A 14,225-nucleotide genomic window follows, 5' to 3' on the forward strand; every position below is an offset into this window, starting at 1 on the left:
GGCTACAAAATATAATGACCGCTCTTTTTTTATGAGACTTGAAACGGAAATTATTTTTTTATATTAAAGTATTCTTAAAAACGTATTAAAAAATGTTTAGTTATTTATTGTTTTGGCTCTTTTGTAATCTGTAACTACCAACCTATCTAATGCTTTCGTACAGAGTGTCTTATTATAAATGTGACACAGATTAATCAGAAATTCCAGCAAAACAATGCACTTGAGTGAAAATGTCATAATCAAATTAAGAGAGAATTATCAAAAATAGATGACGTTTGCTACACAGTACTGGTGGTATAAATTTAATTTTAGCTTTTCTTATGCTTCACATACTTACAATTTGAGTACTTAAAAAGTAGTAGATTTGTTAAAAGCAAAAATAAAAGAATACATTTTTGAGATAAAAACGATTTTCTGTCTTATTGCTTACTAAATAGCGATATTAACAAAAAATTATTATTACCATGAATTTTACTGTTATTATCATTAAAATTCTCTTACTAAAAACATGTCTACTGAATGTTTTAACTTGATTGGTGCAATCGTTTAGAAATATTGTCAGAGTTCTATTTTCTTTTTTAATGTTGATGTCCTGTAGATTGAATAGAAGCAATATTTGATCAAGGCATGTTTGACTCGGGCACCCTATTTCGATCTCAGAAATTTTCCATTAAATTACGCCCTATCTGCAAAGAAATGTCTTGTATATATGAACTTAATGGGTATATTTCTTACAAAAATGATATTGCTGATCATCCTGTTCCATTGGTATTTGTAATAGAAGCATTTTATAAATTTGTGACAAAAATATTAACTGAAAAAATACTAGCTGTTGCAAATGGATTACAATTTGTTTTGTTTAATCTTATTTTTATTCTCCTCTTCCTGAAACGGAGAGTTCCCGATGCTTCACAAAAATGTGAGTCATTCTAGCCCTGAAATAAAAGTCGCTTTGCTATTGCTACCAGTTATCGAGTTATGCGCATTTTTTGACAGATGCTGTTTCTAATTCTAAAATAAAATAGCCTCCCTCTCCTAACTTCTCTCTATCAGATCGAAATTCCAAATTCTCAAACTTAGAACTGCAATATCTGATTAATCCAGTCCCTAAACTCACTGATCCTGGTATAGACCCCCGGCTGGTTGGGTTCCGCGCACCCTATTCCCCAGGAAATGACTCCTGCTAGCAGGAACCTTCTGTCCTCCCTCTGGATGACCATCGGTCCCCCGGAGTCGCCCTCGCAGGAATCGAAGCCACCACGGCGCCACCCCGCGCAGATGAAGATGTGGGGGATGTGCTCGATGTAGCCCGCCGATTTATACATGGTCTCGCACACGGTGTTGTTGATGACGGGCACGGAGACCTCCTGCAGCACGCTGGGGAGCGGGCCATCTGTAAAAGCGATAGATGTTTATGTGCCTATTTGATATTAAATTGCAAACTGTTATTGTTCTAGCAATTTGTATGTAATTTGTAAATTTTTGTTTCATGTAAAAGCATAATTACAAAAATTACGTGTATTGCGTTATAATTCTAATTATTACCTATATTATCAAATTATTAATTAATTTGAGTTTGATACGAAGAAGAGGAAAATTATAGAGAGCCAATTCATTTTCATTCTGCGTATGTTTTCGAATACCATGAACGATTATGTCATCTGATAAATTCGAGATGTTATTGTAAGAAATAAGTCCTCTACTCGTACATCAATCAGGCAAACGTGAGGCAATGTCCCCTGTACAACAATTTAGTACAGTTTTACTTTTGTTTGGAAGAACATTGGAATAATAACCTTTTCGATTTTAAAAGTTGTAATATGAATTTTAACTTGAATTAAAATTGAAAAGATTAATATTCTGTCTTATACAAGTGTTGTCTTAAATATGCCGTATATACTTCCCGACTTAAGGATGGAAACTGATGCATTTCTGGTTGCCTAAATTATACCGAAAAATGGTAGAAAACAGCCCTTTTTTTATTCCAATATATCTTTTTAAAGCAATGGAAGAAAGTAGTAAAATTTCATATCACATTTGTAAAAGTATAAATGAAGACAGTACATTCGCACCTACTCTGGTCCGAATCCATATAAGTAATAAAATGTAGAAAATAATATGAAATAAAACTTTTAGTTGGCTGCAAATATTATAAATTTGTACAACCACTTGCCATCCTCCTTTTTTGTAAATATGTACATAATAATATGTAGAAGATAGAAAATAGAAATATTTTCAGAACAAAAAACCGGCGGCCGCAAATTGGAGTTTTTATTATTTTATTACCCTTCTCTTTTCATATGCAATTATGAGATAGCAAGAGAGTGGGATGGACGTATAGGCCGGACAACTCATTATCGTGCACGTGTGCGTGCACCTGGCATTTTCTCGTTTTTTTAGGTGTGTTTTGCCGGAATTTGAATGAATGAAATAATCGTACTATTTTTACTATAAACGTATTTCCTGTAGCGACATCTATATGAATATTGTAGTACTTTGTTAGATGAAACGGGACTTCAATTTCCGTTCTTAATCCAGATCCATCAAGAGTCTTTGAACCTATTTGCAAACGTGTCAACTAATAATAATCATTGAGTGAACATGCATTATACAGGGTGTTCCTAAATAAGTGTCGCAACGGAAGACTGTAAATTCCTCTTGAAAAAAGAAACATTCTTTTCCTCTTCCATTTTCTCTCTCCGGGTTTTCGTTTTCGAGATACACGGTGTCAAAATTTTCTTTTTTTTTAATTTTTTGCCAATATCTTAGGAACCGTTTGAACTACAGGCCTGAGCTTTTGTACACACATTACCACTATTAATAGCTACTCTTTCGCATTTTTCTCGAATTCATTGAACGTGCCAGTGGTGGAGATTTTAAGGTATCGTCAGGGTTTATCCCCCTAACTTTTACGCCACTGGATAAATTGACATGTGACAGCAAATTCTGAAGCGTAAATGAATTTTACACAAAAAGAGTTCTCTTGGTTAATTGCTCTAAAGTCAACCGTTTTTTAAAAACATTACTTTTTATGAAGAAAAACAAACATTTTGCTAACGTTTCGAAAATCTTTTGTGATTCAAAAGATAGGTAGTAATAATTAACAATTTTAACGAAATTTAACAACATTTGCTACAAGTAGCTATTAATAGTGGTAATGCATGTACAAAAGCTTAGTCCTGTAGTTCAAACGGTTCCTAAGATATTGGCAAAAATCTGAAAAAAAATTTTGACACCGTGTATCTCGAAAATGAAAGCCCGGACAGAAAAATGGAAGAGGAAAAATATATGTTTATCTTTTCAAGAGGAATTTACAGTTTTCCGTCGCGACACTTATTTAGGAACACCCTGTATTCATGGTGATTTATGTTAAGTATATTAGTATACATTAGTATACATCTTTTATTTTGTATTATGTTATTTAGTTATTACATGCATTGTATTTTTCTGTTTTTACCCATCCTGTAAATGTAATTTTCTGTTGGGTGGTGTATAAAATAAAATAAAATAAAATAAAATAAAATAAAATAAAATAAAATAAAATAAAATAAAATAAAATAAAATAAAATAAAATAAAATAAAATAAAAAAAGTTAGCAACCGAAGGTGATCAACTAAATATGTTTAGTTTAATTTTTGATAAAACAGCGTTGATTTTTGTAGTTTCACTATTTTCTCCATTCATAGTTAAAATGTAAATACAAGCATTATAACTACTGTTTAAATACAAAACCTCGCTCAACACAATTCAAAATTTTAAACAAACCGGTCTGAGCAATGATTTAACTGTTTAAATTCTAATCTCAACCTTTAAAACTGTGATGTATTTGTACTGCCGTCCATTTCGAATTTCACCCATCTGTCGAATCTGATCCACGTTGCCACGTTTGCAGAACTCGTACGAGTGAAAAATCTAGCCAACAGTAGTTTGATACTCGAGGGTATCTAGACGACCATCGCTGTCAAGCAGAAGATGCCGAACGGAAATTAAAATTTTGACCCTCGTTTTGACCAATGTTTCCAATTCAACCTCTGAGAATGCCATTAACATCCCAAGCCGAAGTTGACATCTGGAGAGCTCGACACTGTTGGCAGAGGGACCACCAGCGACTCTCGCAGTAAGCCCAAAATTTCACGCCAGTTTCTAATTTTTCCGCGAATGCTGCGAGTGGTAGAATGACAGCCAAATTCAACAACGGGGATGTCAATAGCTATGAATAGCTTGAATCAGGAGAGGACAACACTCACGAACCAATTAGGACAGCCCCAATAATTCGCCTCTAGTATCCCGCAGTTTTGTAACCAAAACCAAGTCTCTGGTCAGTGTGTTGAAATGTGTTACTTGTACTTTTTAAATAATAATATTGGTACAATTATGAAATGGGTCCTTGCGTTTTTTGTCACGTTATCGGACGGAATTAGAGTTAGGTTAGGGTTAGGGTTATCCAGAACAATTGAGGAAACGTTCAGAAAAAGTAAAAGTACCTAATGACACTTTGTTACATAAATTTGTTTACGAATTTATTCTGTTAAAAGTTATACTTCCAAAAATCTTGGGAACGAATGAAGACATTTAAACGAAATTTTGTGCGCACAATACATGAGTAAAATTCAACTTCAAGCCAAAATTTGAGTTTCAAAAATTTCTAAAATACATTTACTTTTCATTGATGTATAATTTTTCATGAAAATGTAGTCAGCATTATTTGTTTATATGCTATTGATTTAGCTCAGACTTATTTTTTTTTTCACAGTAAATACCATTTCATTTATATATTGTGCTCATATAATTTCATTTCAACATCTTCATTTGTTCAGAAGGTATTTAGAGATACAACTTTTTTACGTTTTCGAATGTCATTATTTTTATTTTCTTTATGAATTCCTTAATTTTCGTAGTTAAAATTCGGTACACCCTGTGTGAGCGCTCACAAGAAATTTAATTTGAACGTGTGATAAATAAAATCGTGCTGATGAACTTAAATACATTCTATGTATATGTAGGTATAAGGAGTAAAATAAAATTTAAAAACATACTGCACTAGCATTGTTGTTTAATATATTTAGCGTTCAACAGTTTTACCCCCTGTACGTCTGAAATAGAAAAAATATAAAACGAAACAAGTAGTTTTAAGAAAAACATATTATTTGTCTACGAAAAATTTCATACGTATACATGATCTAGGTATGTGAGTTGTATTATCGAGCTTTAATGACTGATTTTACTTCAAAAATTAACAAAAATTTTCTGATAAACGTGTGACCGGAAACACTTCATTTTGGAAATATGTATCGTCCAAAATTAACGCAAACATATAGTTTTTTGTGAGCTGTGAGGGAGTTGAGGAAAGCCCGCTACACACGCACAAATAAAACAACAGCTTGATTAGCCAAGTTGGTATAGTATTTCCGATCTCAATTGAAGAACGGAGAGGTTGGCAGTATGTATCAGGTTCGCTCGATACGCAGCAACTCGGCATTGAAATATTTGAAAAACTTGTTCCCATATTTATTTAGCCGTACCCATATACAGGTCTGGTCACCCAGTTGAAGAATGAGCGCGTGGGCAAACGCGGCACAAACACAGCCGCACTGGGCGACCTGGCTATAAATTCAGTTGTCAACAAATGCACAGTGCAGCACTGCGGAATTTGGTGTGATTCAAGTAACTTTAATTTATTATAGGCACCTTCTATTAATATATATTTTGTTTACTAATATTATTACAACCATTTTAGAGACCTTCTAAAACGGAAAAAACGAAATTTACCATCAATATAACAAAATTGTTTGAGGACATAAATTATTAAAATATGTTGGCCAAATGAATATATAATAGAAATTTTCTACACATTATATACAAATTATAATTTTCTACCTTTAGCAGAAAACTTTTTTAGGGACGCCTATGAAACTTATTAAATTTTATTGCTACGCGTTTTTATACATGTTCACCTGACTTAGGAAATACTATAACAAAAGCTTATGGCTTGAGTAAGAATAATCAAATATCGACATGGCAAAATTCCTTGGCCATATCTCCGTTATCATCAAACTGTATACCGGTGTTTTCGTAAGAAAATATATGTTTATTTTGACACCAATGCGATGATCACTTTTATTTAATTTTGTATTTTTGTCGCTACACTAGTATTCATACAATTTTGGTACTTATTTAACATTTTGAAAAATAATAATAATAAATTCGAAAGCCATTAATTTTCTTAGTAGATACAAGCGTGTAGTGTTATTAAAATTGTTGATCAGAGTGCAAAATTTTTGTTGTTCAAGATCTGCTTGATTTTTTGCATTTATTGAGTTTTATTCGTTGTCTTTTCTTTGGCAAATAAGTTTTTTAACTGATGATTCTTTAAATTTGGTTAAACTTTCGAAGTAGTTGTAAAATACCTACATCAGTTATGGGAATGCTATGTGTCAATGCTCTTACATTGCCTGTAAATGCACGTATTGATATTCAGTCCAACACAACACAACTTTAAGTGTTTTATGTTATTTATGCATTTCCTTGCACGAAATAACAATATTTTATTAAAACGGTCAACTGAGAGTCCTTTATAGCGGAAACACTCATTTCCCAAACGTAAATGTATGTTATTCTATCTTGAAAACTGTAGAATGTCCGTCGTTATCGTTAAATGGTCGTTTTGTACATAAAACATCACTGAACTGAAAATCCTCTGCTCGGAATCGAATCGCAGTTGAACTTGAAACGTAAAAATTGTAACAGGAAATTAAAATTCAAACGCAACTGATTGGTAACGGTGAAAATCTGCAGCGCCGCTCTGCTATAATTATATTAGTTTAGACGGACACTAACAGCCAATTAGTGGAATTGACGACTCCGACTTCTCATCGTTAAATTATGCATTAGGTGCTCGGTTTAGATATTACGGGTGATTTAAAGAACGTCTAGAGAGCATGTACTTTAACTAGATACAAATTAAAACAGTAGAACAACGTAGTGAACTGCTGACCGATGTTAGGGCGTACACACATGTTCTCAAAATACATATCTTTTCTACCTTTAATATTTCTGAAATTGAAAAAGCCTAATCTTTGGATATGATTTCTTGCTCAATTGGGCTGTTTTGATCTCATTGGATCCTGAGCATTTTGCTCCATTTGCTGTTCAAAAATATGAGGCATTTAATTTATCGAACTATTTTAACTAGCTAGTTGTTTTAAATTGAGGATCAATAGCTTCCTCCAACTGTAAACAAAATTCAAATGTTTTTTTTAATATGTATTTTTTAAATGAAGGAATTAGTTAAATTAAATCCGTAATTATAGTCTTATTTTAATTTTTAATTTCATTTTACTTGTACTGTGTCATTATGCGAAAACTTTGGATTATCACTAAATATCTGTTGGCATAAGAATCCATAAATCCAATAATTTCCATGTCTTGCGCCAGGGGTATTTCAGGTGTCCCAAAATTTATGCAAGATTTGAATTCTGCGCCATTTGTGCGGTAAAGTGTTGCTAACGAAAAAAAAGACAGAGTGACAGTTGAGTTAATAAAAATGTAGCGCTATCGGTTTGGCAATTACTGCTCGCAATTTTCATACATAATATGGTCGGAATAGTAATTTAATTTCGTCAAATGTGAAGAGGTTAATTGAAAAATTCGAGGAGACTGGATCAATTAGTGATCTTAAACACTCTGCCATCCTTCAACAAGTCGCTCAACACAAATAATCGAAGAAGTTCGTGAGATTGTTGCTGACAGTCCAAGAGCATCAATTGAGCACCGTGCTCCAGAATTGGACAGTCCGAGAAATTCTCTACAGCGTATTCTCAAGAAAGATTTGCGCCTTCATATTTACAAAGTTCAATTGACTCAAGAACTGAAGCCTATTGACCACGAGTTCGTTGAACAGATTATGAAACAACAACTGGATGCGGATTTTTCGAACAAAATCAGCCTCAGCATTGAGGCTCATTTTCGTCTTGATGGCTTTGTTAATCGACAAAATTGTCGCATTTGGGTTTCAGAAAATCCACGAGTGGTAGTTGAGAAACAAATGCATCAACATGTCACAGTTTGGTGCGGATTTTATGCAGAAGGCATCATTGGATCATTCTTCTTCAATAATGCGAGTGATCAGGCAATAACAGTTAATGGTGCTCGCTATTGCGACATGATAATCCAGTTTTTTTCCTAAATTGCAAGATATAGGTGTAAACGACATGTGGTTTCAACAAGACGGTGCTACATGCCGTATAGCCCATGAAACATTTCAATTACGGCATGAGTCATTTCCTGGTAGTGTAATATCTCGTTTTGGTGATCAGAATTGGCCGCCCAGGTGATGCGATTTAACACCGTTGGACTTTTTTTAATTTTTTTTTAAGTCTAATGTTTTGCCAACCTAGCCCACGACCACTCACGTCTTGAAGAAAATTGAGCGTTGTGTTAACAAAATTCGGCCGCATGCAAAATGGCCATGGAAAATTTCTACAAAAGGTATTTGCCAGCAAAGCCGTGGAGACCATTTATGCGATATGCTACTCCATACATAACCTTATACTTTATACTATATGAATCAATAAAAAATTTTCAATTTTTAATTAAAAACTTGTGTCTTCTATCAAAATTACTTCTTGCATGAATTTTGAGATACCCTTTAGATCATTTCGTTAATAAAGTCCTTGGATTGACCATGAACCTCAATCAATGTATTTGTTTGTCCCAAAATAGCAGTTAAAAAGATGTCAATTTGTGCTATTTATTAAAAAACTATTAACATTTAATTGTAGTAGTATTATAGAGAGATATACTGAGGAATTGCGTAATGAATTGAAAACTCAATCTTGTATTTAAAGGTTGGCAATAGGGATTTTGCCCCAAATTGCCAATTGATTGCGGTACTTTATTAATGTTTTTAGGAACTTTATGCGTTAATTGAAGGAAATGTGAGATCATTTTAATAGTCAGATTGGGCGGTTTGTCATAAAATAGGCGATTTTACGTTTGTAAAACATGCCTTTTAAAATGATGTGAACTAAAACAATATAATTTCTGAATTTCAGGAAACAGAGGCAGGATTAAGTAATAGGGCGAATTTGACTATTTCTGCTAATATACAGAGTGTCCCGCATAAGAACCGACACAGGGCAGGTACATGTAGGGGTGCCCAAAATGTTGTAATTTAACCAAACTTACCTATATATAAGTTGCACTCCTGAGGAGTTATTAGCCCCCAAAGTGGGGCCTTAAATTTCGAAAAAAAATAATATCTCTGCAACACTTTACCGCAGAAGAATCAAATTTCGTACATGATTTAGGTTTATTACTTCTTTGCCTATGATTTAAATTGAAGCACTACAAGGTGTTCATTGGGGATGAGTCACCCTAAAATTGTTCAGAGCTTTCTTTTCATTGGTTGAATTGGAAAATAGTAACATTAATTCACAGCAGAATTTAATTATATTTCTTTTACTTTTGTTAAATTTTAAAAAAACTATAGTTTTCAAGAAGAACCCATCTCACACAAAATTTTAACAGTGTTTATTTCAAATTTGACAATTGGCCAAATAAATTTTACTTCACTTCTCTCCTAATTCGACAAAAGAAAACAAGTACCTAGGTAGTTTTTATATAAGCGAATATTGTATGAAGTAAAATACACAAATAAATAATAAAAATAATAATTGATATTTTTTCAACAACAGTCAGAGACAATTGTTGTAATAAAATAATTTTATTATTAACTGACAAGTTTGAAAGATAAATTTATTGCTTACTACTGACTTTTCGATTATTTTCTAATAAACACTGTTAAAATCTTGTTTCAGTTAATACGGTTTTTCTTGAAAACCATAAAGTTTTTTAAAATTTAACAAGAGTAAAAAAAAAATTTAAATTAAATTCTGCTGTGAATTAATATTATTATTTTTCAATTCGGTCAATGAAAAACAAGTTCGGTACAATTTTAGGGGTGAGTCATCCCCAATGAACACCTTGTAGTGCTTCAATTAACTTTAAGTCATAGTCAAAGAAGACCAGTAGCAGTAATAAACCTAAATCATGTATCAAATTTGGTTCTTCTACGGTAAAGTGTTGCAGAGATATTAATTTTTTTCGAAATTTAGGGCCCCACTTTGGGGGCTAATAACTCCTCAGGGGTGCAACTTTGTATATAGGTAAGTTAGGTTAAATTACAATATTTTGGACACCCCTACATGCACCTGCCCTGTGTCGCTTTTTATGCGGGACACCCTGTATAAGAATATTTTTAAATTGTAACAGTGTTTAGACACTAATATCTAAAATATCTAATTCACATCAACTTTAATTTATCATTTCAACTTTTACTATGTCATTTTCCTAACAAATTCTAATTGTACACTTTCTTTTAGTGAATGAATCTAGCATATTGAAAGAATTGCCCACACAATGACAGCATATTGTCCCTGCAAAAAACTAAAATATTCTAAAAATTCGATGCTGAATATAAAATATTCCCATGTTTTATATTCTAAGGTCTCAAATGGGGTCAAAATGAAAACGAACGTAGTAGATATGCTTATAATTTACAGGGCGTGTCGACAAAAGGTAGCCGTAGCATCTTGTTTATTTGCTTACAGATTTCTGTTAAGAAATCATTGGATGTCGTGAACGTGTGTTATCTTGGGTGTCATATTTAAAGAAACAACGAGGAAACCTCAAAACGGTGTCCTATTTAGTAATAGAAAAGCGAAATTGCTTGTACAGTTCGCATAAACTTTCTTTGTAGCTTAGTATTTAGTGACAAAACACCACTTATTTCTTGTATGTACTTACTTTCGTACAACCTCCCCCATCCGGTGACATACGCGGTCCTTCCGACGAAGTTTTCGTCCGTCTGCGGCACGCAAACGGGCAGGATGTTGGGCTGGAAGTTAACTGGCTCGTAGAACCGCAGGAGCGCCAGATCGTACTCGAAGGTCCTGGGGTCGAACTGCGGGTGGGACGCCACTATCTGCACGCGACGCTCCTGGTGCAAATAAGGCTCCGACTCGGTGGAGAGATCGTGCTCTCCCAAACGCAGCAGCAGCTCGCTGGGTGGTACCCTGGAATCGAGAAAGTGGGTCAGGTCAGTGGTGTATCCGGTGCATATTAGGTCAAGGCGTATCGTTAATGTCGATATCGTTACGACGACAAATTATGCAGTGTTAAGTTTAGGAGCAGCAATATCCTGGTTTATTTGAAAATATGAATTATTTATGTTTTCTCGAATAACTCTCAACGTTAAAGCATCAACAATATTTTATAAATTTACCATGTATTTGAAATTTGATACAACATAAAATATACAGGATGTCCGTTAAAGAATGAGCCAAACTTTAATGGGGAAAATTCATATACAAACGTTGCTCATAAACGCTTAGTTTTCGAGATACAAGGTGTCGAAACAATAAAAACGATTTTCAGGCATATCTCGGAAATACGTCAAGTAGTCCATTGAAATGATACATTTTTTTGGGCTTAGCGTGCAATAGTCAGGGCATCCAATTTTATTTTTTGGATGTCCAGAGGGGGTTAGTGTAATGTTAAATCCATGTTTGTGGGGTCGCAACCCCTGTGCCTCGGCCGCCATCTTGTAAAAAGTGCTGCGAATGGTTTTTATACTACTACTTACTATATCGAGCAAACTATTCGTCGCACAGAAAATTTGTAAATACATTTTTTGTTGCAAATTAAATTCTCTACAACTTTGGTGCCCTAACATTTTTGTCGTAGAACCAAAAATAACAAAGTTATTAACGAAAATAGATAAAAATTTGGGAACAAATTTTCTTTTGGTTGTTATAACTTTTTTCTGGTCATTTTACAAAAAAATTATATCAGAGAATTTTGATAGAGGGGTTGTCAAGGAATAATTTCCATTACAAACTTTTTTCAAATTGTATTTATTTATTAGGGTTTTACAGCGATGCGAAACTTACACTATTCTCTTCTTACACTATTAAAGGTTTTTTTTCTAATTTGATATGAGGAGTTCTAACGACCTACATCATTTACTGCGATTTCACGTCAATAAAAAAAATTGGTAGAGTGCAAACTATATTTTCGAGACTCTTTTCTAAAAAATAAATGTTACGCCACTGCGTAAACTGGAAAAAATAAACATTTTTCAAATTTTCAATGATTTTTCAGCATAAAAGGTATACTTGTTGAATATCGCTGAGAAGCACCGTTTTTTAAAAAACTGCGTTTAAAGTCGGCAAGGATGTGCACTTCGTGGATAACCTAATTTCTATATTTGATTCGGAATGATTGACGATCGTCTTCTTGGGCCCTTTGAACTTCTGGCATCTTTAAACGACCAAAGTTATCTGTACTTTCTACAATCTAATTTAATTGAACCACCAGAAGAAATTTCTTTGAACTTTAGAACTCACATGATCCATCATTTTTCACATTTCTTAAAGAGATTTCTAACATGTTTTTAGTCAAATGGGGGGCATTTCTTAAATAATTTTAAACATAATTAATGTTTAATTTATGTTTTTCTTATTTTTTTCAAAAACGGAGCCTCTCAGCGATATTCAAAAAGTATACCTTTTATGCTGAAAAATAACTGAAAATTTGAAAAATGTTATTTATTTCCGCTTCACGCATTGGTGTAACATTTAGTTTTTTTAGAAAAGAGTCTTGAAAATATAGTTTACATACGCCCCCGGTTTTTTGTATTGACGTGAAATCACAGCAAATGATGTAGGTCCCCGTTAAAACTCCTTATATCAATTTAAAAAAAAATACCTTCGTATGTTAGAAATATGCCTGAAAATTGTTTTTAATTTTTTCAACTTCAACACCCTGTATCTCGAAAACTAAGCGTTTATGATCAACATTGTATATGTCTTTTCCCTATTAATTTTCGTCGTAGAATCTAGTGGTAAAGTTTGGCCCATTCTTTAACGGACACCTTGTATAAAAACTTTTGTATCTTGTAGATATTCCAAAGAAGAGAACAATAGTGTTTTCTTTTATTTCTTTAATGACACAGTAAATACTTATTTAACTATTTAAAGAAAATGCATACTATTTACGGTTAGGTCTTTTGTTTTTTAGTTTCTGTGTTTCATTTTTCATGGAACCACCTTATATCTCAGTTATTTAAAGTTGAAACATTTTTAAAAATTTTCTAAAATGAGACTTTTAAATAATTATATTACCTACTTTTTATCTAGAAGTTTGAGATATATTTTAATTTAATATCCTCAGAAATCCTTCTGTACCAAATAATAAAATATAGGTATTTAAATTTAAAAGTGCTCAAGGGTATCCAAACATATCGTTCTCTATTTTAACATTAATTTACAAACTATGAAAGTTGGACAATTAAATCAAATTGTCAATACACATATTATGTACATTATGTTGAAAACAAATGAAAATTTAAAAATACTCAAACTTGAAAAACTTGAATTAATTTTTGTTAAAAAAGGTGTTTTGAAGAAGCCAGTTAGATATTTACCGTATAATGAGACGGAAAAGATATTACGTATATCTTAATGTTGCTGTATCGAATTTCAGATAGGTAACTGTTTACTCACTCAAAGAAAAATTTAATTAGATGAAATGAAATATCAAACATTTCATAGTTTAATATAAACATAATTTAACATCGAACGCTTATTCTTCGTCTTTGGAATAACACAAAAGACGTTATTCTACAAAGTAAGACGAGTTTGTAATATTTGGAATATACACATAAAGTTTCAGATTGTGAGAAACACAATAGTGAGGATTATCTTTGTTGGGGATGTATTACAAAGCATGTCATCTCGTGTTGGATTAATAAGAACATTGCATTAAAGCAGTAAAATGGTCTCTATCGTATAGCGGTGTATTATCTGTAGTCAGAGATTGTTTATAGCTCCGTGAAGTTAATAAAGGTTAAGTTTTCGCGAACTTCTATAACTGCATAGTGCATAAAATTAAAATTCATTTATCTCGGGAACTTTGTAATATTTAACAGTATTTAATTTTTAAAATAAGGACAGTAAAGTGACGAGGGAAGAAACATTTTCTCAAAGTCTCTTCCAACAAAAAATTTGGTACAACGTAAACAGTGTTCTTAGTGACCTCTTGCTTTACGTAAATGATAAGCTTATATTTTGCTATTACAAAAACTTCTTTTTGTCTAATTTTATTGAAAAATGTTCGTTAAAAAATTAAACAATAAACATTTTTTTAAGAGAGCATTTTGTTAC

At 32.7% G+C, this 14,225-nt stretch overlaps 1 protein-coding gene across 1 annotated transcript in view; it reads right to left on the minus strand.

Annotated features, from left to right (window-relative positions):
* Positions 1-227: 227 nt before the first annotated feature.
* The window catches only part of LOC108911600 (serine proteinase stubble), an 89,597-nt gene continuing 75,599 nt past the window's right edge, over positions 228-14,225 (minus strand). Inside the window, exons 5-6 of the mRNA XM_023454617.1 lie at positions 10,807-11,075; positions 228-1,393 (exon numbers count right to left, since the gene is read on the minus strand). Coding sequence (XP_023310385.1) covers positions 1,077-1,393; positions 10,807-11,075 — 586 coding nt within the window. The 3' untranslated portion in view covers positions 228-1,076. The remainder of the gene's footprint in view (positions 1,394-10,806; positions 11,076-14,225) is intronic.

Source organism: Anoplophora glabripennis, unplaced genomic scaffold (assembly GCF_000390285.2).
Source record: "Anoplophora glabripennis isolate ALB-LARVAE unplaced genomic scaffold, Agla_2.0 scaffold364, whole genome shotgun sequence".
NCBI lineage: Eukaryota > Metazoa > Arthropoda > Insecta > Coleoptera > Cerambycidae > Anoplophora > Anoplophora glabripennis.